Source organism: Saimiri boliviensis, chromosome 18 (genome assembly GCF_048565385.1).
Source record: "Saimiri boliviensis isolate mSaiBol1 chromosome 18, mSaiBol1.pri, whole genome shotgun sequence".
Classification (NCBI taxonomy): Eukaryota; Metazoa; Chordata; class Mammalia; order Primates; family Cebidae; genus Saimiri; species Saimiri boliviensis.
In genome coordinates this window covers 6527651-6555502 of record NC_133466.1, presented here as the reverse complement: position 1 = coordinate 6555502, position 27852 = coordinate 6527651, and the positions used below count along the sequence as shown (strand labels likewise).

The following is a 27852-nucleotide window of genomic DNA, read 5'->3' as shown; positions in this document are numbered from 1 at the left end:
CCTACCCTGGGCCTTGCCAGTGGACGTAGGACTCCCATCTCTCTAGAAAAGCGACATTTATACCTTTTGAGAATCTGGTGAAAGCTACATGTCCTCCTAGAAAAGTTTACCAACATACAGAGACACAAAAAATGCGTAGAATTTCATGGGTTTCACAGACATGTGTCTTAGATAAAGAACCCCTGGGCTATAGCAGGGGAACTGAAGATTCTAGGTGTTCCAGAAGTGGCACAGAGGGTCCTGGGCACAGCTGGTAACCGCAGGCTGGGATGCAAGAGGCAGGGTAGACATAACAGTGGTAGATGCGCACCGCAAACAGCAGGCTCTTAATTACTGTGTGCCTGTTGACCGAGGTGCTCTAAGGCTCAGTGTGGACAGGAGCTCCAGCTATTTCTATATAAGGACTACTTATGGGCTCAAGATTGCCTAAAATGGGAGGAAGGAATAAGAAAGGAGATCAAAGATAACACAAGCTAATTCCAATTGGGACAGCTGGGAGTTGACAGAGTTGGTACTTTAAAAATCTACAAAGAAATGACATTATTAACAGCCTTTTGAACCATCTCTGCTTCAAAAGACTGTCTCTGCCAATATACCTCACTGGACTTGGAGACCATCCTCTTGGGGTGGAGACAGGTATTTATATTTCACTGGTGATTTAAAGATTGATTCTTCAGCTGAGATGAAAGGCAAGAAGCCAGTGAAATCCAAGTATTGTTGTGGTACTCTGTAACAAGGCCACCTGTTAACTAAAAATGAACTAACTTCACTAGTAGGTTCCAGTAGGGTAAGCCATGCAGGGACTAGGTTTTATGTTTGAAGCCTTTCTGCTATTTTTTTAATGATTCTTAATTTCTCTATTTCCTAATTTCTTCTAGAAAAGTTCACTTACAACACACATTTATAATATGGGAAAACAAACTGAGTATCAACCACTTCAAATACTAGTGCAGCAAAATAATGTCATTATGACCAGAAATTTGGTCTTGCTTGAGAAACTTTACTTCTTACCTTTAGGTTGGGAGATTTTAGAAACATTGTACTTTTTCTTCTCCTTTTCTTTTACCACAGGCTGCTTTAAAGAATTTTTATTAACGGCCTTTTCTGAACAATCAGAGAGAAAGCCTTTTGAATAATCGTACTGAGAGCTTAAACTTCGGCAGGAGCACTGAGATCTGCTATAGTCAACACTCTTATCGGAGGCGTTACTGTTCCATGAAGAATCACCCGTGTCTGGGCTTCTCTTGCATTCTGCAGACCTGCTACTGTTTTCTAACGCCACACTGGAGAAACATTCATCTATGTTTGTTTTTGTTAGATCAGCCAAAGACATAGCAAACAACCTAACCAAAAAAAAGTATTTTTGAATTTGTATTTATTAACATTAAAATGAACCAATGCTTTGTTTTATATATATACATATTTTTGAGACAGGGTCTTACTCTGTTGCCTAGGCTGGAATGCAGCCTCGACCTTCTGGGCTCAAGCGATCCTCTCAGCTCAGCCTCTGGAGTAGCTGGGACTATAAGTGTGTGCCGTCATGCCTGGCTAACTTACTATTTTTTGGTAGAAATAGGGGTCTCACTATGTTGCCCAGGCTGGTTTCAACTTTTGAGCTCAAGTGATCCTACCATCTCAGTCTCACAAAGTGGTGGGATTATAGGTGAGAGCCGCCATGCTCAGATATGGACACAAACTTTGAATACTTTGAATAAGCCCTCTTAGTTGTCTAAAGTGATAATTTAAAAGTTAAGGAATAGAGAGTCAAATACAAGAAAGACCCAAAATTTATATCCTTAATAAAATTAACATTAGTTAAAAATCAGAAGGTTCTGTATTTCTCTACAGTGCTATGGCACTAAGGCATGGTAATGCCTCAAGTGTCTCTTTTATAGCAGCCTACATCAAAAGCAGATTGAAACAAACAGATCCATCTTCTGAGGTCTTTAAAAGGATTATCTTTTCATTTAATTCTCAATTTTCCTGTTTTATCAAGAAAGTAAAAGGGAATTTAGCTGGCATTAGATCCTTTGCAACAGTAATCTACTATCACTCTCTCTACTGAGAGGTTTTTTTTCTGTTCAGTTTCTGCTTTTTGCTGCATCTGCTTAACTCTCTAGCCTTCTCTTCTGATGATATGTATTAGGCAGTCTACAATCACCCCACTACAAGAAATCTTAGTCCAAATGATCTAGTAGTAATTAATATTAGAATTATACTTAATATCTAACTAGTGCTCTTACTTTGTTCAAACTGCTTTCACATCACCTAATCTCAGCCACCTCGAGGAAACAGGTTCAGACAGATGAGCAGTTAAGAGACTGTCCGTGTTTTCCAGCTCCAGGGGCAGTGCTTTTCTCATTAAGCATCATGACTGCAACAACACATTGGTAGGAACATCACACACTCCTAATGCAAAGAATTTCTCTTTCCAGACACTTTCTGCTGTCTAGCGGTGGGCAGAAGCAGATCTTCATTTGTGAACCTTTACATCTAGATTAAGAAGAAGCCAGGCTGGGCACTGTGGCTCACTTTGGGAGGCTGAGGTGGGTGGACAGCATGAGCTCAGGAGTTCAGGACCAGCCTAGGCAACATGGTGAAACCCTGTCTTTACAAAAAAACAAAAATATTAGCTGGGCATGGTGGTGCACACCTGTAGTCCCAGCTACTTGGGAAGCTGAGGTGGGATTGCTTGAGCCCAGGAGGCAAACGTTGCAGTGAGCTCTGATCACACCACTGCACTCCAGCCTGGGTGACAGGGCCGACTCTGTCTCAAAAAGAAGAATCTCAGATGGAGATGTAAGGGATCCTGAAGGACTAAAAATGCTCCACTGTAGCCCTCACAGTCTTGCCTGTCCTTGTCCCCAGGAGCTGTTCCTTCCTGCCCTCTTGCGCATGACCTCAGTCCCTAACTGCCTCCTCATCTATCCCGATAAATCCAAATTGCTCAAACAATGGTTGATAATCCTCAAAAAAAAAAAAGCTGTATTTTGGCCAGATGTTTATGACTCAAGCTAGACTTCAGCTGACTTCTCCAGCTCAAGCCCTATAAAAATTCCCTCCTTCTTCCTCACTTTAGAACACTCCTTCAACAAGTCACCTGCAGGCAATTTTGGATAAAGGTTTAAATCAAGAGTGTTTTTCATGTTACATTCTTGAATTGTCCAGCTACAGAAGTAGGGGGAGTGTGGTGTAGTAGAAGGTGATGGACAACTTGGAGGTGGACAGGCTTGGGTTTGAACTTGCATCTGCCCGTCACTTAAGTGCTCTTGTCCATCTGTAAAATGTGAGTGACACCACCAATCCCATAGGGTTGAGAAAGAAAAGAAGCTTATCTGAGGAATACAGATCCCTTTTAAATGATCAGGTCCAAAGAGGCATTGGAATGAGACTGCAGTCACGTCCCCCACCCCCCAGCTGAGCTAAGTAGTCATTTCTAAGCTGCTTGCTCCGTGGGCTCTGACTGATGCCACAAATAGCTATAAATTAACCTAACAATGCCATATGCTGGACACCACAGCTCATACCCTGTGGTTCAAACAACAATCTAATCGCCAATCACTGTTATTTCTGTAAACCTATGGGAATTCCTGAAAAACAACGTTTGTAAATGTCCCTCTCCTCACTTGTCCTTTTTTTCTTTAAAAAATGCAAACCCCTCACAGAAGGCTAATATGAGCTTCGATTGTCTCATGTTTTGTAAAGTAGAAGACTAGCCATCTTAGTCTCTTAGTTAAATAAAAATGGATATAACAGGAAAAAAAGAGAAAAATGTCAAATAGAAATCCTGTGGAGCCACATAAGAATAAACAAGACTATAAATAACTTCGCTCCTAAAACAATTCTATCAGATTAAAATGTCCCCTAATGAGGGCTTTCTAGACTTAGCTGTGAGAAAGGTGGTGGATTTGAAGGCGTTATGAGCCTCCCCAGGTGGATGTGCAAGTCATAAGCCTCTGTGGATGCTGAGTTGTTCCATTACCTACTGGCTGCAGTGGACAAAATTATCCACAATCTTTCCTAGCCTAATGTTAGGGATCTAGCTTCCTCAGGATGGGTACAGGGTAGTCTTACTATAAAAACAATTTTTTTTTTTTTGGTGGGATGGATGGGTAGAAAATGACTGCCACCAATCTTCTAGAGGATGCAGAGTCAGCTTGCTTTAATCAAACTTCTAAAACACATAGTATGAGGCAGTGATCAATTCTACTACTGATCACTATTATAATAACCTAATCTGTCTCATGTGAAAAAAGCTAGAAGCAACTTCAGATTAATTGCTGCACTCACTGATTTGTCTCATAATTAAATAGGCAAAAGTATCTGAAAATCAAAAATCATAATTTCAATCCATATCCTAAGACACTGAATTTTTGGGAGCTTACTAAACTTAACAGTTTTCATAAATGCTTTATATTTAGAGTATATTTACATGCTATATTCTTTTGAAAGAATATATTTACAACTTGGTAAGATCAGTGTATGAACTGACTGGCCCAGTGTTTATCACAGTTTATTAATGTCACTAAAGCAGCTTTTAGGTAAAATCAGCTTTTAGGTAAACTTTTTGCTATAACAGACAACCATTCTTAATATTAATGGCATAGTCTTTGACAAAAAGAAGTCATAAGAAAAACTGGTACCAGCTGGTTTCATATTAAACAGTTCAGTAATGATATCAACACTTACATGAAGTTTGTATCTGATTCACTAACATTTTAAAATGAAGATCTTAAAGAATATATCAAATAGGTCAATTTAGTTGGCTTACTGAACGTATATATTTAACACAACTGATTCCTAAGCTTTTTGAATACAATTCTTTATTCTTAACCCTCTTTTATTGAGGTATCGAGGAAAATTAGTAAGAGTACAGTTTGATAAGATTAGAAATGTGTATACCCATAAAACTATCACCACAATCAAAGACAGTGAACACATCCACATAATGTCCCAAAGCTTCCCAGCACCCCACTGTAATTTCTCTCTTTTATCCCTGCCTGCGTCTCACTCCCAACCCAGGCAAACACTGGTTTGCCACTATCAATTATGTTGCATATTCTAGAGTTTTATATAAATGAAATCATCCAGTATATGTTTGCATTTGACTTGGCTTCTCTCACTCAGCATTATTATTAGGAGACTCATCCATGTTACTATGTGCATCAGTATCAATATTTGTTTTTTTTTTGTTTTTGTTTGTTTGTTTTTTGAGACGGAGTTTTGCTCTTGTTACCCAGGCTGGAGTGCAATGGCGCAATCTCGGCTCACCGTAACCTCCGCCTCCTGGGTTCAAGCAATTCTCCTGCCTCAGCCTCCTGAGTAGCTGGGATTACAGGCACACACCACCATGCCCAGCTAATTTTTTGTATTTTTAGTAGAGACAGGGTTTCACCGTGTTGACCAGGATAGTCTTGATCTCTTGACCTCGTGATCCACCCGCCTCGGCCTCCCAAAGTGCTGGGATTACAGGCTTGAGCCACCGCGCCTGGCCTAATATTTGTTTTTTTAAAGTTGCTGAGTAATTTGCAATTGTATGTATAAACCATAATTTGTTTATTCATTTGTTCACAAACATTTCAGTGATTTCTAGTTTTGGGCTATTACAAATAAAATTGCTGTGAATATTCTGGATATAAGTCCTTTATCAGATACATGCTTTGCAAACATTTTCTCCTCATCTGTGATCTTTCATTCTCTTAAAAATGTCTTTTAAAGAGCAGATTGTTAATTTTGGTGAAGGCTAATTATCAATTTGTTCTTTGAAGAATGATCCTGGCTGGGCGTGGTGGCTCCTGCCTGTAATCCCAGCACTTAGGGAGGCTGAGGCGGGCAGACTGCCTGAGGTCAGGAGTTTGTGAGCAGCCTGGCCAATATGGTGAAACTCCATCTCTACTAAAAAATATGAAAATTAGCCAGGCATGTGGCTGGCACCTGTAATCTCAGCTACTCAGGAGGCTGAGGCAGGAGAATCGCTTGAACCTGGTAGGCGGAGGTTGAAGTGAGCTGAAATTGCACCACTTCACTCCAGCCTGGGTAACAAGAAACTCCCATCTCAAAATAAATAAATAAATAAATAAATAAATAAATAAATAAATAAAAGATCCTTTTGGTGTTGTATCTAAGAAATTTTTGCATGACCTGAGGTCACAAAGATATCCTCGTTGCTTTCTTCTAGAAATTCTACTTTGTCTATTAATCTATTTTGAGTTACTTATTATGGATCCATATTCATTTTTTCATATATGGACATCTAATTGCTCCAGCACCATTTGTTGAAAAGACAACCCTTTTCCCACTCAACTGCCTTTCCATCTTTGTAAAAACCCATATAATCCATATGTTGATCTATTTCTGTGCTCTCTATACTGTTCTACTGATTTATTTCTCTATCTTTATATCAATACCACACTGTTTTGGTTACTGTAGCTTTTTTTTTGAGACAGGGTCTCCTTCTGTCACCCAGGCTGGAGTGCAGTGGCACTATCTTGGCTCACTGCAACCTCTGCCTCCTGGGTTTAAGTGATCCTCCCACCTCAGCCTCCTGAGTAGCTAGATGGCCACCACACCTGGCTAATTTTTTTTTTTTTGTAGTGACAGAGTTTTGCCATGTTGCTCAGGCTGGTCTTGAACTCCTGAGCTCAAGCAATCCACCTGCCTTGGCCTCTCAAAGTGCTGGGATTACAGGGTTCCTGTGGCTTTATAATTAATCTTAAAATCAGGTAGTGTTAGTTGTCCAGCTCTGTTCTTTCATTTCAAAGTTGTTCTAGCTATTTTAGGTCCTTTGAATGTCCATGTAGATTTTAAAGTCAGTTTGTCAATTCCTTATAAAAAAAAAAAAAAGCCTAATAGGACCGAGATTGGAACTGTGTTGAATCTACATATAAATTTAGGGAGAGCTGACACCTTGTCAAAATTGAGAATTCTAACCCAGGAATAAGGTATGCCTCCCATTTATTAGGTCTTCTTTAATTTCTTTCAGCAATGCACTGCTGTTTTCAATGTACAACTTTACAACTTTTGTCAGATTTATCCCTATTTCACGTATATACATGCACACATCTACACATACATACACATCATATATATATATATATATATATATATATATATATATGCCTTTTTTTTTTTTTTTTTTTGAGGCAGGGTTTCACTCTATTGCCCAGGCTAGAGTGCACTGCAGTGACGTGATCAAGGCTCACTGCAGCCTCAACTTCTTGGGCTCAGGTGATCCTCCCACCTCAGCCTCTGGAGTGGCTGGGACTACAAGTGTTCACCACCACACTAGGCTAATTTTTGTATTTTTTGTAGAGATGGGAGTTTTGTCATGTTGCCCAGGCTAGTCTTGAACTCCTGGGCTCAAGTAATTCCTGCCTTGGCCTCCCAAAGTGCTGGGACTACAGGTGAGAACCACTACACCTGGACAAGTATTTCATATTTTTTGATGGTGAATTGTATTGCTGTTAAGTGGTATTGTCTTTTAATTTCAATTCTGATTGTTTGCTACATAGATACAATCAATATTTTCAAATTATCTTGTATCTTGCAACCTTGCTAAACTAGTTCTAGTAGCCTTTTTGTAGATTCCATCAGATTTTCTATATAGATGATTATGTCATGTGTGAATAGAGTTGAATTCTCCTTTTCTAATATGGGCCCTTTTATTTCTTTTTCTTGCCTGATTGTACTGGCCAGAATCTCTAGAACAAAGTTGAACAGATGTGGTGGTGAAAGTGGATGTCTGTCTTATTTTGGATCTTAGAGGGAAAACACATTGAGTGTGATGTTAGCTATAGCTTTTCAAACATGTCCTGTATCAAGCTGAGGAAGTTCCCTTGCATCTATCTAGGGAAGGTGAATCCTGGGGAAAATAAGAAGAGACAGGACATCCGGAGAGAGAGAGGAATGAGATAAAAGGGAGGGAAAAGAGAGGGAGTAATGAGATGAGGGAAGTCATTTGGGGCACTGCTGACGGCCTGGGGCAGGTTTACCAGGAAAACTCTTTCTCTATCCAGGCTGAGGCAGAGGCCATCCCCACCGTACAGCATGAGCAGGAGGTACCTGCTAGAATAGACATACAATGGTTCATTTTCCCAAACCAATTCTACTTTTGAGTCTTTCCAGAAGAATCACTTAGGGGTCCCTGAGACTCAGTCTGTACCGTGTTCAGGTTTAGGAAAAGGTGATCAGGCACTGGCAGAAAGACCTTCTATTATTAAGAGTGTTACAAATTATTTGTCACCAAACTCATGCCAAAAAAGAGTGTTAAAAATTAAACTGAGGCACGTTACACATTTTAATGAGTTTATCTTAGCAAACATCAATTTAAGAATTAGGAAACACTCAACTGGTTTGAGGCTTTGCTAAAGAGGGGCTTGAAGAAAAAGGCTTTTATAAGATGAAAAAAGAGGCAGAGTAGCAGGGGCACGGTGGCTCAAGCCTGTAATCCCAGCATTTTGGGAGGCTGAGATGGGCGTATCATGAGGTCAGGAGTTCGAGACCAGCCTGACCAACATGGTGCAACCCCGTCTCCACTGAAAACACACAAAAAATTAGCTGGGCATGGTGGTGCATGCCTGTAATTCCAGCTACTCCTGAGGCTGAGGCAGGAGAATTGCTTGAACTCAGGAGGTGGAAGTCACAGTGAGCCGAGATTGCACCACTGCACTCCAGCCTCACCGACAGAGAGTCTGTCTCAAAAAAAAAAACCAAAAAAACAAAAACAGAGTAAATAAAATAATTGGCTGGTTACAATGATGTAATTGCCTTATTAGGAACATAAGATAGAAAGTTCCTAGTTGGATAATTAGAGGTTAACAATTTTTTTTTTTAAGACAGGGTCTTGTTGTGTTGCCCAGGCTGGAGTGCAGTGGTGAGATCACAGCTCACTGCATCCTTTGTCTCCCAGGCTCAGGTAATCTTCCCATCTCAGCCCCTCAAGTAGCTAGGATTACAGGTGCACACCACGACACCTGGCTAATTTTTGTATTTTTTGTACAGACAGGGTTTCGCCATATTGCCCAGGCTGGTCTCAAGTGATCTGCCCATCTTGGCCTCCCAAAGTGCTGGGATTACAGGTGTGAGCCACTGTGCCTGGCCCAGTTAATGGTTTAATGGTTTTTAATTGGTTAAACTTGTTTCACTTCCCTCTAGGTTAGTAATATACAACATAGGCATGTGAGTTAGGTTTCAGTGTGAAATAGGAACCCAGGACATTAATCTAATGGTCTCCCAGTTAATTATTTTAACAACAGGCAGAAGTAGCACCCTCACTGTCAACTACTGGATGGTGAGGATCACCTAACTGCAGACTAACTCACTTTCCTCTAATTCCCTTAGGGAAACAACCAGTGATTTCTCCTACTTGTAGTCATTTTTCCCTCCCTAGAGACTATCAGAACACTCCAGGATCTCCAGCTAAAGAAAAGAATTACAACATAATTCTGAGGCTCTATCTTTCTGAGGCTGCCTTGTAATGCATACTCAGTGTGGCAGGAAGCTTCTAATGGCTCCCAATGATTCCCATTTCCTGGTACTCATGTCCTTGTGTAATTCTCTGCCCTTGAGTGTGATTTAGATGTCACCTTCATGTTTAGGTCACTAAAGGAATGAATGGCTCCTGTCTTAATCCCTCTCTTTTTCTATCACTTGCTCACACCCATGGAAGCCAAGTGCTACACCATAAACAGACTCATGGACAGGCACACATGGCAAGAAACCAAGGCCTACAGCCAACAGCCAGTGGTGAACCGAGTCCCTCAGTCCAATATCCTGTGAGAGATGGAATCCCACCACCAACCACCTGAGTGGGCTTGGATGAGTAGAGATAAATGCAGTCTCAACTGGCACCCTGATTGCAGCCTTAAGAGACATCCTGAGCCCTAGGACCTAGCTGTGCCTATGACCCACATGACAATAAATGTTTGTTGCTATTTTTCTAGTCCGTCAGTGTTCATTTGAAAACTGGACAAAGACAGAACCGAAAATTTGTGTCAATTTGCCACAGGGGTTATAAAGTCAAGTTATCTTGCAGAAAAATGGAAAAATCAGGACTTTATGCTAAACAAATTACTTAGTTCGTTTAGATTAACAGTTGCTTTCTACAGTGTTTATTTTCTTAATTTTGAAAGAAAAAAACCCTCTATAATACCATATTTTCTATATCTCTAATAGATTAATTTAAATCAAATATAATCTTATCAAAGTAGTTTTTTGGAGTGGTGTCCAACCATACTGTTGCTTTAAGCTGTTAAGTTCTGGAGTAATTCATCGTACACACACAGATAATAAAACTCAGATGCATCTTGTCAGGGTAGGTAAATTTCCAAAACAATTACTTGTACATAAATTATACCCTTTACCAAAGAGACAGAATATTCTTAGAATTCTAGAATTCCCTGGCGCTGTGGGAGTTCTTTCTCATGAAGTGGAGTCTGAGAGACATTATCAGCAATGTCAACAAACGTAAAACCAAGTTTGATTCTTGGCTATTACTATAGTCGGCAATGAATGTGCTCTGACTGCATGTATCAAGTGGGATGATATATTCAGTCTGTTAAATACTAGTTTTCTCACTGACCTGTTAAAAATTGACTGATGACTAGTATCAGGCCTGTAACTGCACTTTTAAGTTGATTAAACTGTTTTAAAAATCTTCATATTAATATACATATGCTATATTTCTCTATTGTTATCAATAAAAAATGTAGTTTCCACACACACATTTCTGATTATGTGGTGCATTTTTGAAAAATCTAGGCCTTAAGCCAATGTTCTTTTTTTTTTGAGACAGGGTCTTGCTCTGTTGCCTAGACTCGCGTGCAGTGGTGTGATCACAGCTCACTGCAGGCTTGACCTCCCAGGCTCAAGCAGTCCTCCCACCTCAGCCTCTCAAGAAGCTGGGATTACAGGCACATACTACCATGCCTGGCTAATATTTTTATTTTTTGTAGAGATGGGGTCTCACTATGTTGCCCAGGCTTGTCTTGAACTCATAGGCTCAAGCAATCCTCCCACCTCAGACTCTCAAAGTGCTGGGATTACAGGCATGACTCACTGTGTCCAGCCCCTAATGTTTTTATTTAATTAATATGTTCAGTCAAAGAACATTTATATAGTGTCTTCTGAGCACTGGGGTTATGAAGAGGGTAAGCTTTTGCCTTAAAGGATCTTCACATAGGCAAAGTTAGTAATGATATAATATCTACTGAAGTTACACTAGTTTTTGTTATATCAAATTTACAGTATAGTTCAGATTTAGTTTGGCAGCATTTATGTTTTGAACAGTTTACAGTATAATGGTGCCTATTTTGCTGCACACGAAGCATAATTTTATTATGTTTCTATCGTTCTCGAGTTTATAGTTGTTTCTTTGCTGTTATGACTCAGGAACACAATGCATAATTAAAACACTGCTCTAATGGAAAAAATCTGATCTGCTTGAGGTTATGTTTTCCTGGAATGCACTATGGTAAAAGGCTGCTTATAAGAACAGTAAACTTCTATATTGCATTTATCTACTTTGTGAACTAGAAATAAGAATGTTCAACGTACGTCTGAATCATTCTGAATACAATGCTCAGGTGTCTTTACTCCTACTTTTGCAAAAAGGCAGATGGAAAATAAAACATGCTAAAATGTTTTAAAGTGATTACTGCATACCTGCTGTTCTTTATCAAACTTCCCTAAGATGTGTGACAATGAACTGAAGATAAGCAGGGGGTTCTTCACACGTAGTATTTATGAGGTTTCCAGGGTAGTATTTTTTTGACAGGCTTTGGTCTTTTTTTAAAGAAAGAATGTATTTTAAAAAACCTAAAATGATATTACAAAAGGAATATGTTATAATCTCACTAAGAAACACGTAAGAAGAATAAGGTTTTGAAGCAGTTTAATTAATAAATATATATTCACTTGTGTTAATGATTGGTCTGGTCTCAGCTCACTGCAACCTCTGACTCCCAAGCTCAAGCGATTCTCCTGCCTCAGTCTCCTGAGTAGCTGGGATTACAGGGGCCCACCACTATGCCTGGCTAATTTTTTATTTTTAGTAGAGACAGAGTTTTGCCATGTTGGCCAGGCTGGTCTCAAACTCCTGACCTCAAGTGATGCCCCTACCTTGGCCTCCCAAAGTGCTACGATTGCAGGTGTGAGCCACTGCTCCTGGCCATAAGGCTGCTTTTTCTCTATGAAAGTGAATCACCTATTGGTAGTTGACTTGGAAATTCTTGGATGTGATTATCAGTGATGTTGAAATAAGATTTCAAGGAGCCATACACAGCAGAACCTTTTCAAAAGTTTTTGGCAGAACAAAGGATCTTGTGGCTCACCTGCCTGCTCTTTCTTTCCAGTACTTAGTTGAACATAAATAATTAAAGTTTTTGGATTATATGTCACTTGCCAGTCAACAACAAGAATAACAAAAAGACGACCCTCTTGGTACCTACTTGTAGGCTGGATCATACTTTAGAAGCACAGATAGTGACTGATTTAGTATTACATGCTAAAATGTATTCTGGCTCCGGAGTTTCATGAATTATCAAATTCTTGTTTAATAATATAACTAGAAAATCCTAATTCTTAAAAATAAACATTTATTGTTACATGCATATAATGAAAAAAAAATCTGTAGTGAAGTTACAATTAATTTATAAGGATAATTTAATTCAAATAATTACATCTGTGTTTCCAGCTGAAATTATTCTATGGGTAGGAATTATATACATATATTTTTGAGATGGAGTCTTACTCTGTCATCCAGGCTGGAGTGCAGTGGTGTTATCTCAGCTCGGCTCACTGCAGTCTCAACCTCCCAGGCTCAAGCAATCCTCCCGCCTCAGCTTTCCAAGTAGCTGGGACTACAGGCATGGCCACCATGCCCAACTAATTTATGTATTTTTGCAGAGACAGGATTTTACCATGTTGCCCAGGCTGGTCTAGAACTCCTAGACTCAAGTGATCCACCTGCCTTGGACTCCCAAAGTGCTGGGATTACAGGCGTGATCCGTATCACAGCGCCCGGCTGGTAACTATATTCTTTTTTTTTTTTTTTTTTTGGAGACGGAGTTTTGCTCTTGTTACCCAGGCTGGAGTGCAATGGCGCGATCTCGGCTCACCGCAACCTCCGCCTCCTGGGTTCAGGCAATTCTCCTGCCTCAGCCTCCTGAGTAGCTGGGATTACAGGCACGTGCCACCATGCCCAGCTAATTTTTTTGTATTTTAGTAGAGACGGGGTTTCACCATGTTGACCAGGATGGTCTCGATCCCTTGACCTCGTGATCCACCCGCCTCGGCCTCCCAAAGTGCTGGGATTACAGGCTTGAGCCACCGCGCCCGGCGGTAACTATATTCTTAACCAGTCCTGCCTCTTGGGGAAAAAAATGTACTTAATATGCAAATTTCCTCTATTTTCTTATTCATTCTCAGCATTTTCTACTGCCTTCCCCATTTCATTTTTTTCTCTTTAACACGTGTTATCTAACATAACACCTATTTTCGCTTCCTCAGCCTTTTTGTAGCCCAACTTCCCCACTAACTGTGTGCTGCAAAGTGGCACGCATTCTGATTCTTGTGTTCACTGCTGCATCCTCAGTGCCTAGATGAGTCCCTGAGAATATGAAGTGTCCAATAAGCATTGATCAAATAAACGAATGTTCATGATGCCTCTGTGCTTCCTTAATTCCTCTCTTTGTATCTATTACTCCTGACAAAACTCATCACTGCTAACCCAATCTGAAAAGCTCTAAATGAAAGCTTTCCCAATATGATAAATACCTATCTCAGACAAAAAAAAACAGCTTTAAGCTTAATGGGAAACATTAATTTAGACTGATATAAGAATTACTGAGATAAGAAATGCCTACTGTCACTGCTGTCTGCAGGTACTAAGTCTAAATATTGGAAAAGAAGAGGCAAGTTATTATGTGGAAATAAAATGATTATGTACTTATAAAACACTATCAAGAGAATTAATGACACTATAGGTTACAAAATGGCTATAAAATTAATCTTTTTTTTTTTTTTTTTTTTTGAGACAGGGTCTCACTCCATTGTCCAGGCTGGAGTGCAGTAGCGTGATCACAGCTTACTGCAGCCTCAACCTCCTGGGTTCAGGTGATCCTCCCACCTCAGTCTCCTGTGTAGCTGGGACAACAGGCACATGCCACCATGCCTGCCAATTTTTGTAGAGATGAGATTTTGCCATGTTTTCCAGGCTAGTCTCAAACTCCTGGGCTCAAGAAATCTGCCCACTCTTGGCCTCCCTAAGTGCTGGGATTACAGGTGTGCATGGCCCTAAAAATAATCTTTTCTATATGCGAGATATCTTTTCTAAATGCACTTACAAAATAGACAAATAATATCCCACTTACTCAGTCCAAATATTTAAAACATCTAAGTTTACTATGAATAATATGAAGAAAACTTTAAAACAACTGAAATAAAATATGTAAGTGGAAAGACATATTTTGTTCTTATATCAAAAGGGCATAGATTATAAAGATGTAAATTCTCCCTAATTTAATCTACATGATCAATGCATCTCAATAAAATGCCGAGTAATTTTCTGAAATTTGACCAAACTATACAAAATTCATATAGAGAAATAAACATGAAAGACTACAAAGAAATGTGAACAAAAATGGTGAGAAGGGACTACTACTTCAATCAGGTACTGAGATATAAAGCTACAGTTACTAAAATAGCCTGATACTAATCCTCTGACAGAACAATATACTGGAATAAAGAGTACAGAAACAGAAACACAAGCAAATACATACGGTAACCTAGGGGAAGATACAGGCAGAGAAAGTGGGCTTCAGTAAATAATGAGAGGTAGGCTAAAATCTGTCTGGAAATCAAAGCAAAAGCAGATTCTTATTGCATTTCTTACACTAAAATGATGGTTAGACACAGAGTGTGTAAAGATATAAAGCCCAGAATCATAAAGGAAATAACTGATAAAAATAACTGCATAAAAATTTTAAAACTTCCTTACAATTAAAAAAAACAAAGTTCGAAGGCATCTTACAAACTGGAAAAAAGACTGTCAATACATATGACAAAGACCTAATTTCCTTAATTTACAAAGACCTCTTAAAATAATCCATTAGTAAATGAGCAAAAGATATGAATGCACGGCAGAACAAGCACATTACAGAAACACAGAAAACCAAGAATTATGTAAAAAGCTGTTCAAGCTTACTCTTAATGAAATGCAAATTAAAACCATTAGATTCCATTTTTCATCTACCAGAATGGCAAAAATTAAAGAATCAGGTTAAACATATTACTGCTATTATAACTATGATGAATATTGACAATGCATAGTATAAACTATAATAAAGCATATTTCTGTATGTGTAGACATGTAAAGCTCTCCAAGACACGTTCATTTCCCAATCAATGTCAACATGTTGCTTATTACCTTCCACTAAAAAAAAAAAAGAGTTATATTCTTATTTTTAAGATTTAAGACTTTCCTTTGGTACAGTGGTAGTCTCAATAATGGTCCCCTAAGGATGTCCATGCCCTAATCCCTAGAACCCGTGTTACTATACATAGCAAAAGGGACTTTGCAGATGTGATCAATTTCAGGTCTCGAGGTGGAAAGCTTATCCTGAATTATCCCAGATTATCCATGTGGACCTAATGTAATCACATGGGCCTGTCTAAGAAGGACACAGGAGGGGTCAGAGTGAGAAGGCTCTGTGATGACAGAAGCGGAGTTGGAGGGAGAAGATGCTATGCCGCTGGCTTTCAAGATGGAAGAAGGGGTCACCTGCCACAGAATACAAGCTTTTCTAAAAGTTAGAAAAGGGAAGGGAATGGATTCTCCCTGGATCCTCTAGAAGGAATCAGTCCTGCTGACATCCTAATTTTAGCCCCTTAAGACTCATTTCAGACTTCTGACCTCCAGAGCTGCAAGAAAATAAATTTGTTTTAAGCCAATGAGTTTGTGGTAATTTGTTATAGCAGCAATACAGAACTAATACAGGTACCTTGAAAAGCATCACAAATTAAAATGAGACTAAAAGCAGACTATTAAATGCAAATGAAATGCACTGTTATAAATTTCAAGAAGTCAGAGAAGATGGTGAGTTCAAATGTTTTTGGGAAATACCTTAATGGTTCCAGAAATGAGCTTGCTTTACCTTGTCTTGGACTTTATCTAGGAAAAAGATGACCAACCTGAGACAGCTGGTGGGACTGTTTGCTTTGGAAAAATGAGCTGGAGAAAACAGCAGACCCTCTCATAAGCACTCCATGCATTTTTTTTAAAAGGAGGTGGTTTTCCTGTGGAGGCAATGGCAGAAGCATGCCTGGAGGCTGAGAGAGCAAACTGAAGTAGCTGTAAGAGGAAGGAGTGGCAAAGAGGCATCATGGAGCTGGCAAAGGTAGGACGTTAATTAGAGCTAACAAGTTAACTTTAGAAATAAGTAAATATATTTAGACTCATGGGGTCAAACTTCTTACTGTCTGAAAGAGGGAAGGCTGGGAAGAACCTTGAAGTGCTGGATTAGAATGAGAAATGCTAGGTTCACACACACACACACACACACACACACACACACACACAGAGGAGGTATACACAGTTACAGATCTATGTGCATGTATATCTATAAATGTATGTACCTATGTGTGTGTATTTTTCTCCTAGCTTTGCACTCTGAGAGGGCCTAGAAGCAATGACACCCCCAGAAACAATGAGTACACTGTGCACCATTCTCCACTAAATACCATTCTCTGCTGTTATGAATCAGGGTTCCTTAAAGAAATGGATGATCCTAAGCCCTGAGGCAGGCAAAGAGAAAGTACACTGGTGCACATCCAGAGGGCATAGAAGCCAGCTTTAATAAGCTCCCACTAGTCAAAGATAGGGCAATTTGACTATCAATACCAATAAGGAGAATACACCAGCCTGGGCAACATAGGGAGATACAGTCTCTATTAAAACAAATTAGCTGGATATGGTGGTGCAAACCTATGGTCCCAGCTACTTGGGAGGTTGAGGCTGCAGTGAGTTGTGACCATGCCAACGCTGTACTCCAGCTTGGGCAAGAGTGAGACCCTGTCTCAAAAAAACAAAACAAAATGGGGTTTACCATGTCAGAGTATCTCTTCCCAAAGTACTAATCAAGTGCAAAGGGAAAACAGGTGACTGTGGAGAAGAAACCTGGCAGATATGTGCTTGAACAGGCAGTCAAGGTTCACTTCACCAGGGTGGGACAGGTGACTTTCATGAGTGTTCATGGGCAGTTTAGAAGACCACAGCACCATTTCTGCGGTCTTGCTGCCACGAGCACAGCCTGTCTGGTTAGAAAAAGACATCAGCCAGACCCAAGTTTGGGGTCTTCATATTAAATGAAAAGCCTCAACTCTAAAACTCTCTGACAAAAAGTTTAAATGAATAGAAAAGCTCTTCCCTAAGCTTATAAATCTGCTATCATATAGCTAAGATAATCAGTGTCTTATGATTTTCAAGAACACTATTTCAAACACTTTATGTACTTTTAAGAATACGTGTCCCAATTTTTTGCTTCAGAAATTCTGCCAGTAATTCTAAACACTGACAAAGGGAAGTTATGATTCTTTTTTTTTTTTTTTTTTTTTTTTTTTGAGACGGAGTTTCGCTCGTTACCCAGGCTGGAGTGCAATGGCGCGATCTCGGCTCACCGCAACCTCCGCCTCCTGGGTTCAGGTAATTCTCCTGCCTCAGCCTCCTGAGTAGCTGGGATTACAGGCACACGCCACCACGCCCAGCTGATTTTTTGTATTTTTAGTAGAGACGGGGTTTCACCATGTCGACCAGGATGGTCTCGAACTCTCGACCTCGTGATCCACCCGCCTTGGCCTCCCAAAGTGCTGGGATTACAGGCTTGAGCCACCGCGCCCGGCGAAGTTATGATTCTTAACACTGATTGGCCTGGCACTGTGGCTCACACCTGTAATTCCAGCACTCTGGTAGGCCGAGGTGGGCCACTTGAGCCCAGAAGCTTAAGAGTGTGGGCAACATGGCAAGACTCCGTTCCTAAAAAAAAAAAAAAAAAAAAAAAGCTGGTTGTGATAGTCCCAGCTACTTATGAGGCTGAGCCCAGGAAGTCAAGGCTGCATTGATGCAGTGAGCTGTGATCACACAACTACATTCCAGCCTGGGCAATGCAGTGGGACCCTGTTTCAAAACCAAAACAAACAAACAAAAAAACACTGATTGAGAGGCAGTATACTAGAGGAGAAAACAGATATGTTCCCAGTTCTGCCAATACAACTAGCTGTTAGGCCTCAAATGTCTAAGGCAAGAAATTAGCTGACTTCTCAATGACATCTAAGGTCCAGTCTAGCACTAAAATCCATAAATGAAACATATCTATATATATCAGATATTTCAAGTTTATTTGATATCATGAAAACATGCCACGTTCAAAGTCTGGATGGTTACAGACTAGCTATGCTATGTAGGTTTTGGTAATTTAACAATTTTATATATTTTTAGACTAATGTTTGAATTCACTACTAGATTGACAGCCCAGTCGCCTTCAGGATAATAACCCATGCCTCTCTACTTCCACCAAGTGGTGGCAAATGCGATGTACTGCAGGGCTGCAGACCTTCACGGTTTTTAGCTGCCCTTCCGCAACATTCTTTGGTATTTTCAGTTTGCTTGATTATTTTACTAGGATTTTCATTCTATTTTACTATCAATAGAATTGTACTAAAACACATGGTGCTTAGAATCTCTTACACATTAGAATGTTCATTTCGTTCATTCTTTCAAGAGACATTTGAGTGCTTGTGATGTGTCAGGCACTATGTGGGGTGTGGAGACACAATGATGAACACAAACAGCAAGGGTTTCTGTCTTTGTGGGACTTACGTCAGTCATGAACTAATCACAACAGTGACTGTCCCAAGTGTCTTCAAGGAAAGAGAAACAACTCTTTGTGAAGATGCAGAAACCTGCTCCTGACAGCAATGGGAAGTTATCCCTACAGAAGTACTGTCTGAGTTGAGACAGGAAGGGTCAGGGGAACCAGCTAGGCAAGAGAGGATGAGAGGGAGGAGGGAAAAACACTGCAGACAGAGAGAAAAGACACTGCCAAGGCCTGGTGGGTGGAGGAAGCCCATGTGCCTGAAGCCCAGGGAGAGGGGCCAGTGGTTTCAGATGAGTCTTGCGAAGCAGACAGGGGTAAGCAGCTGCAGGGCTTTGCAAAGGCATGTTTATGATTTGGATCATTAATCCAAGAGCAATGGGAAGCTGGCGGTAAGCAGAGGAGGGATGGCATAATCAGCTCTGCTTTCTGAAGAGGTTACTCTGGCTGCAGGGTGAAGAAGAATCGAGAAAAGCCAGAAGAATGTGGGACTACAGCAGGCTGAAGGTGGTAGTTTGGACTAAGGTGTCAGCGACAATGAAGAGATGTGAAAGATGCCCAGGAAACCACCCCACTTGGGCTTAACGAGTCACTGGGTGTTGGGGTGTGGTAAGGGTCAAGGAGGAATCCTAGGTACAATGGAAGAGGTCCCAGTTGGGATTGGGAAGTGGGACTGTTTGGTCTTGTGCATGTGGAATTGGAGGAGACTGAGTGACATTAAGAAACAGTGTCATGCAGCTAGCTGAAGGGGTTAAGTCGGAGAAAACGGGAGTCAAGAGCACATGGCTAGCACTTAAAGCTGTGCGTGTGAATCCGTGCCTTGTGCTAGATGCAGGGGCACAATGGAGAACAAAATGGGAACAGACGCTGAGCTCTGAGGATCTCTACTATTAAGGAGCTTGGGAGAGGGGGGTGAGCCACAATGGCAGCAGGAAAAGCAGAAAAGTCAGGGGTGGGTCACAGAAGCCAAGGGAGGACAGTGTTTCTAGAGTGGAAGGGGGGTGGCAGTTTCAAATGCTGCTGAGAGACTGAGCAAGATGTGGCCTGGAAATATCTCACGACTGGCTTTTGTTTTAGCAGAAATGAAGAGGGAAGCCAGACTGGCTGAGGAGTGAGAGACAAATAACAGAGGCATTGAATATGGCAGTTCTTTAAAGTTTGCCTGCTGAAATGGATAAGGGATTGGAAGATAACGGGAAACTGAAGGGGAATGTGTGGTCAAAGGAGATTCTTTTCTTCTCTTTTGTGAGGAGAGACTTGGACGTGCTTAAAAGCCATGGCAAAGAGCCAGCTGAGATGGAATAGGTGATGATACAGGAGAGGGAATGCATAGCTGACAGTGCAGTTTTTGGCAAGTGAAAAGGGATGGGATCCAATGCCCGGAGAGGGAGTGGCCTTGGTTAGGAGGAGGAAGACAGGAACAGACGCAAGTAAGGCTTGCAGTTTTGGCAGCTGAAGAATGAGGGGACTCCCATGTGACAGCTTTAAGTTTCCCTGTGAAGTGATGGCACAAAGGTGTGGCGGGAGATCAAATCTGAGTAAAATGGTCATTCACAAAGTGCAGTCTCCCACAGACCCTCAGCTAACTGCGGCAGTTCTACTGTTACTTTGGTTAATTGGGGTTTTACCTGATGGCAAAAGAGAAAAGATGGGGCTAGGAATTAAAGGGATTGGCAAGGGTACAGGTGTATAGGGACCTTAGCTCCTTGAGGGCAGGGACGTGTCACACTGATCGAGATCTCAGCATCCAGGTACTTACTATTGAAATGATCGGCACACGGACGATCACTTGTCTTCATCTCAGTTTGCCTCTTTCGGTGCTTCTCTGAAAAATAAAAAAAGGAAGAGCTTAAACTCCTACACGACTTCCTTCTTTGCACTGGGAAGAAGGCTCTGGATTTTGTTCCTCAGGACAGTCCCTTGTAAAGCTCTTGCCACAGTTCTGTTCTAGGGGCGCTGCTATATTTATACCTAACAAAGCTAAAGAGCGTCTTTACGTTTTTAGCTTGTTAGCAGGATGATGCTTATGTAGCCTTGTTTATCTGGCTTAAAAGTTGCAATCTGCAAAATACACACTGAAAATACTGCACTTTTATCTACGGAAATGGTAAAATTTATATAATCCTTAAAAAAACTTACATGAAATAACAGAGAAAGGGGAAATAGCATGAAGACTGCCATGCACAAGTCGGGGAAGGGCGTACTCATGGAAACCAACGAGGAGGCAAGCAAAACAACCCAGGCACCAGATGATGGGGGCCTAGGCCAAGGTGGTGACAGTGGGGTTTGAGAGAAATGGTACAATTGTGAATCTGTTCTGGGAACATTTTGAAGAAAGTGCTGACAGACTGAAGGTGAGGAAGAGAAAAACAGGACTCAAGCAGGATGCAAGGCTCGGGCAACTGGAGGATGGAATTTCCAATAACTAGGGTGAGTTAGGAGCGTGGGAGGGCAGGCTTGGCCTGGGGAATTACTGAGAGCTATCTCAGACGAGCTGCGTTTGAGATGCCGTAGACATCCAAGTAGGGATGTGGCAGGCAGCGGAACGCAGGGTCTGGCGTTCAGGGGAGGGGCGCGGGCTGGAGATGCACACTTAGGGCTCACTGGCATTCAGATAATGCTTTGAGCACCTGAGACTGGATGAGTTCATCTATGGAGTGAGTGTACACAGAAAAAAGGCTCAAGCTCACATTCAGCGGTGAAAAAAAATCGTCTCTGAAAAAAGTTAACCGCTGGCTTAAGAGTGGCAACGAAACGTTAAACGTTAAAACGCCGAGGGGAAGGTGTGGACGAACAGCCCCGAGGCTCGGTGAGTGGGGGACAAACACAGAGAAGACATTTTAAAAGACTTAGATTCCTACGAGATAGGGAGATGTCATCGCTAAGGTCTGAAAGAAAAAAAAAAATAATCCAAAACAAAATAGCAACTAAGCAGAGCAAAACCGGCGGTCTAAGAGTCGGAGAGAAAAACCCGAAAGCCCTCGGTGGGGCGGCGGTGAGATCGCCTCTGCTCTCTCGCGGGGCTCCGGCGCGGCTCCGGGGACGCTCGGTCACCTCGGCCCAGGCCGTCCTCCGGCCCGGCGGGCCCAAGTGCGTGCGTCGCCGGGGCGCCCGGTCACTGCCGAGCCGAGGGGGCTGTTCCTCGCCAGACCGCGTCGCGGGAAGGAAACGGTGGGGCGGCAGGAGCGAGGACGGAGTGACCGCGACACCCGAAGCCCAGAAAGAGCGTAGCAGGCGGGTCCGGCCGGGAGCACGGGCCGCGCGGGACCACTGCCGTGGGTCCGTTACCTGCTCTGCGCGGCTCCCGCGACCGCGACAAGTCCGCATCGCCGGTGCGTCGCTAGGGAAACCCACGCGCGGGGCCTCCTGGGAAGTCGGGCGCGCGCATGCGCACTTGGGTCGCAGACGCCGTGGCGGGCTGGGGCGTCTTGGGGCTGGAGGTCAGTGCGGCCTCGCGTTTTTCTTCGGTGGAAGGAAGTGAGTTGCTTGTGTAGACGTTTGTAAACGAACCTCCCGCCGTCCCTGCTCGGGGCCGGGGACCCTGCATTCCCCGTTGGCCGCACCGGGAAAGAGGGAGCCTGTCGCTGCTTCACGCGCTCGGACGCTCTCTCGCCCTCTTAACGCTCTGCCTGCCTTAGGTGGCTTGAGTCAGCGGTAGGTTGCCAGGCAGCAGGTGTAGACGCCTGGTGCATGCCCTAGAAGCAGGGGACTGAGAGCACAGTGTCCCTATTAACCCTTTAAGACGGGTTTTTTTTCTTTGTAAAACAAAAATCTGATGGCAAAAATAGGCATATTTGGCATAGAGAATTTAGAAATGCGCAGGCAAGTACAAAGCAAAAGTAAAAATCACCTAGATGATGGAGTCATAGGTGCTTTTTAGTGACAGCATAGGCATGTGGCATAATTTAGGAAGACTTACATTGTTTCCTTTTATTTCTTTACTTTTTTTTTTTTCCTGTATCAAAGCCATGTTGAATATCCTTGCAGATGAATCTTTGAGGTCACCCCTGTTTCCTTAGAATAAATTCCTACACGTGAGGTTGCAGGGCCAAAGCCTATGCTCACTTTGAATCTTGTTTGAGACGGAGTCTCGCTCTGTCGCCCAGGCGGGAGTGCAGTGGCGTGATCTTGCCGCACTGCAACCTCTGCCTCCGGGGCTCAAGTGATTCTTCTGCCTCAGCCTCCTGAGTAGTTGGGACTACAGGCACCTGCTACCACACCCAGCTAATTTTTGTATTTTTAGTAGAGACAGCGTTTCACCATGTTGGCCAGGATGGTCTCGAACTCTTGACCTTGTGATCTGCCTGCCTTGGCCTCCCAAAGTGCTGGGATTACAGGCGTGAGCCACCGCACTTTGAGGCTTTCGAAAGGTGGAAGGAAACTGCCTTCCAGCAAGTGTCCCAGTCCTTGGTTCACATTGGAGAGTCTCTCTTAAAATTTTTTTGCCCATTTTATTGTCAAAAATTGGCATCTTTAATTGTATCCACTTCCTGGTCAGTAGGAATAATAGACTTCTTTCCATGTCTGTAGTGCCATTTATTCTTATTATGTGATTTGCATTTTCCTGTCCTTTGTCCATTTTAAAAGTTGGCATTTATCTTTGTAAAAATTGGTTTTGTAAGAACTTCTGATGCTTGAAAACTTGGCTTGTGATATGTGTTGTAAGTATTTCCTCAGTTTGTCAGTTACCTCTAATTTTGTTGACAGTGTATTTTGGTGTTTGTGTAGAGTCCAGCTTATTACATTTCTCTTTATAGTTTCTGCGTTTGGTTTTTATATAAAAGGAGAAATGGGTGTTTTTTTTCAAATTGATTTTAATCCTGCTTTGGTACAAGTGTAGGACAAAACTTTCCGTATCACCATTTCTTCCTCTAGAAATGCATGGCTCAACCTGAGTTTTGGGGGGCCATGCATTTCTAGAACTCCTTAGGGTAAGGAGTTATCCATATAACATGGGTGCTGGTCGTTTTGCTGGTGGCGGTGGGGGGTTGGGCAACATTCCCAGGCAGGCAAACATTAGACAAGTGTCGCCCTAGACTTGACATTCCTGGAAAGATGGGCTGATGCTTGGTGGCTGCTGTTGGTCCCATGACAGTAACAAGGGCGGAGGTTTGCTTTCGAGGAACCATTCAACCCTGGTGCTCAGGACTGGAGGAACTGAAAGATAGAGGTTCTTTAGAATGGTTTCCTCCTCTTTTCTACCAGCTTTTCCCAGTCTGTAGACATGATAAGATCACTCTGCAAATCTGCCCTTGAATCTTTCTGTTGCAACTGAATAGGTTTTTTTTTTTTTTTTTTTTTTTTTTTTTTTTTTTTTTTTTTTTTTTGAGACATATCACTCTGTCACCCAAGCAGGAGTGCAGTGGCGTGATCTCAGCTCACCACAACCCCTGCTTCCAGGGTTCAAGCGATTCTCCTGCATCAGCTTACTGAGTAGTTAGGATTACAGCTGTGAGCCACAATACTGGCTAATTCTTTTTGTATTTTGAGTAGAGACAGGGTTTCACCATGTTGGTCAGGCTGGTCTTGAACTGCTGACCTCAAGTGATGTGCCCACCTCGGCCTCCCAAAGTGTTGGGATTTCAGGCAGGAGCCACTGCGCCCAGCCTTTACATTTGCTTTTGAAGAGGTGTTCTTTTCTGTGTATACAATGGAAGGAGAAGAGCCATGGCCTTGGGCTATTCTGGTGGTCATCTCCATCATGCTTCATAATAAACGTAGCCTTTATCCCTCTATATTGGGTTCGTAAGTTCCTAGGGATGCTGTAACAGGTTACCATGAACTTAGGAGCTTAGAACAATAGAACTTGATCGTCTTACATTTCTGGAGGTCAGAAGTATGAAACCAAGTTTTCTGAAAGTCCATGTTTCCTCTGAAGGCTCTTAGGGAGAATCCTTGGACTCTTCTAGCTTCTGGTGTCTCCTGCTATTCCTTGGCTTGTGGCAGCACCACTCGAGTTTCTGCTTCCATTTTCACAGGGCGTTATTCTCTGTGTCTCTCTTTCTTCTCTTCTCATAAGGAGAACCAGTTATTGGACTGAGGGCCCACCCTAAATCCAGAATGATTTAATCACAGAACCCCCACCCCCGCAACTGATTACATCTGTAAAGACCCTACAGATTATATCTGTAAAGACCCTCAGGTTACATGCTGAAGTTTGGGTGAACATGAATTTTGGGGAACAATATTCAACCCACTACAATTATTGTGGTAATCATTCCCATCATTCTACATAATAAACACAGGTCTTTATTTGTCATTTTAGGTTATTTGTAAAGTTATGTAAATCAAAACATATAATCTGGTATCATTTATCATAAGATCATCTGGGGGTCTCGATGAAGTCCGTAGCCTGTATCTCATGTCTTTAAATCAAAATTAGTCAAATCAAAAAGTGATATTATTTGGCTTGTTAAAATATACTCCAACAGATGGACAAAATGAACTCCTGCTTCCTAAAATGAGATGAACCCAAAACAGAATGTCACAACCAGCAAGATGAGGGGCTAGTTACATATTTTTGTGTTATTATCTGCTGTTAAGCAGAAACCAGCTTCAAAAAAGCATTACCAACAAAACTTCAGCTAGAAAATTTCCAATTGACCCCACTAGACTGCCTGATCCTATCCAGCAGAAACATTCCCTCCCTCCTTCCCCCAACCACAGCAACGCCTTGTGGTCCTACTACAACTCCGATCGGACAAAGGACTGGCCTTTTGTTTTGTTTTGTTTTTTGAGACAGAGTCTTGCTCTGTCACCAGGCTAGAGTGCAGTGGCACAGTCTCAGCTCACTGCAACCTCCACTTCCTGGGTTCAAGTGATTCTCCTGCCTCAGCCTCCTGAGTAGCTGGGACTACAGGTGTGTGCCACCATGCTCAGCTACTTTTTGTATTTTAGTAGAGACGTGGATTCCCCATGTTGGCCAGGATGGTCTTGATGGACAAAATGAACTCCAGAATGATTTAATCACAGAACCCCCACCCCCGCAACTGATTACATCTGTAAAGACCCTACAGATTATGATCCGCCCACCTTGACCTCATGATCCGCCCACCTTGGCCTCCCAAAGTACTGGGATTACAGGTGTGAGCCACTGTGCCCAGCCAGGACCCGTCTTACAAACATTCTTTATTGATAAACAACTGCAGACTTCAAGCCAGTGTCCACCAGCTTATAGAAATTGCGCATAAGATGTCTTTGTGCCCTATAGTTCACAATAGTGTTGATGCAAAGAGCTGAATTCCAGCTCATTTTAATGCTAGAACTCCAACCCAATGTGAACATGGAATGTGTGATACGTATATGTTTATCCACTGTACACATGCCTGAATTTCCTCATAAATAATAGATCCTCTGCAACCCTGCTCAATATGTAAGGCTGACTGTGTAAGACACAGATGCCAGCTCCCTCCACCCTTCTGCAGCGTGTGCATTTTTGGTTTTTCCTGTAAGCCACATTCCCCAATCTGCAGGTTGTCTCTCCCTCTAAAAATGAAGTATCCTTTCCTTCCTCCGTGGATCTCCTGGTCTTTGTGAACAGACGTAAACAGCAAGCACGGGAGATGTTGCATGGTTGGCTGCCTGCATCTTCACTAAATTCTCCAGCTTCTTTCTGAAATGGATTTTCTAAGTCAGGGGTTGATTGAGATTTATTTTAAGATGCATATGGAATGTTCGATATTCATGTTAATTATGTTGAAGCTCATTAGTGTCATTAGTATAATACATTAGAAGGAATCTTTCAGCTGGAGTTTTCAGATTTTTAATTCGTGCATTTTTAGGCTCATTTTGGAAAGAATAAGCTTTAAAAAATTCATAGTGAAAAAAGGGAGGACTAGGAATTTGAGGGTAGCATCTCAGGTGCTTCTCTTGTGGTGTGGAGAGAAATGGGTAGGGCTCAAGTTTTGGATGCACTATTTCCTGTTACTGTCATCACTAACTAGTTCTGTGTCCTCATGGTGAGTAGGGAGAATAATAGAACACAGTTTCAGGGTTCTTGTACACGTTAAGGGGGCGGGTTTACGCAAAGCGCCTAGAGCAGATATGGCACATGGACAAAACCTACACATTGTTAGCTGTTATTTCAGTAGGAAATTAATTTCTTCCCAGGGTTTGCAGATGGAGGAGGTGTCATTATTGAGGGCAGTTTTCACCTGATATGATTGATCAAGGGACACATATTCTCTAGAGTTCATGAGAATCCAGCTATAGTTTATGTTACTAACTTAGAAAGTCATTTGCAAATATGCCTTCACTTTCTTCAAGAATATTTGGAGGAATGTAGCGTGCTCATGTGGCAGACTTTAAGGTGTGACAATATGTAATTGTCTGTGTGGAAAAATATATAGACAATATATAATAGTCTATATAGGAAAAATCGCTATTTTTTGAATATTTTTTGAAATTTTGAAAATACAGAAAAGAGTAAAAATTAAATTGATCTGTAATCCTTGGTGTACTTTAAAATAAAATATATAATTCTACTCACTTAAATTTGGGAAACCATTAATCATCTTCAGCAAGGACCTTATTTTTGGAGCAGCTAACTTTGCATGTTAAAGCCAAAAGTTAACTTTTGGTAGTCATCTCAATTATTCATTGTGATGTAGAGGCATTTAATCTACATTCTGGGAACTGGGATATTCCAGGGACTGGGGTTTCCTTTCTCATTGCAGGCACCTACCTGAGGGGGTGGGAAACATGCCTCTGGGGCTCTGGGACTCAGGTGAAAGCGTAGTATGGAAGCCTGGGGTATTTCTCTCTGCTCCAGAATGTCAGTGCCACTCAGTCCATGCTGAGCAGCAGGGGATTTTAAAAAGGGAGTGGGAGAACAGAGAGAGGCTAAGAGTCTCAGTTATCCAAAGGGGCTAAAGATCCCCCAAGTACTTCTTAAAAAACTAGCCCTTTGTCCCTAATGCCTTTGATCTTGATTTTGAAATCTATCAGAAGAATTTGGGTAGCTAGCGTTTGGGCATCTTTGCTAGAT

At 41.9% G+C, this 27852-nt stretch overlaps 2 protein-coding genes across 2 annotated transcripts in view; one reads left to right on the top strand and one right to left on the bottom strand.

Moving 5' to 3' along the window:
* The window catches only part of LCA5L (lebercilin LCA5 like), a 41369-nt gene extending 23502 nt beyond the window's left edge, over positions 1 to 17867 (bottom strand). Inside the window, exon 1 of the mRNA XM_074389270.1 lies at positions 1012 to 17867. Within this exon, the coding sequence (XP_074245371.1) occupies positions 1012 to 1333 (322 nt within the window). The 5' untranslated portion in view covers positions 1334 to 17867. The remainder of the gene's footprint in view (positions 1 to 1011) is intronic.
* A 4393-nt stretch (positions 17868 to 22260) lies between these two features.
* SH3BGR (SH3 domain binding glutamate rich protein) overlaps positions 22261 to 27852 on the top strand; it is a 62309-nt gene continuing 56717 nt past the window's right edge. The window contains exon 1 of the mRNA XM_039480404.2: positions 22261 to 22343. The gene's annotated coding sequence lies outside the window, so the exon portion shown is untranslated. The remainder of the gene's footprint in view (positions 22344 to 27852) is intronic.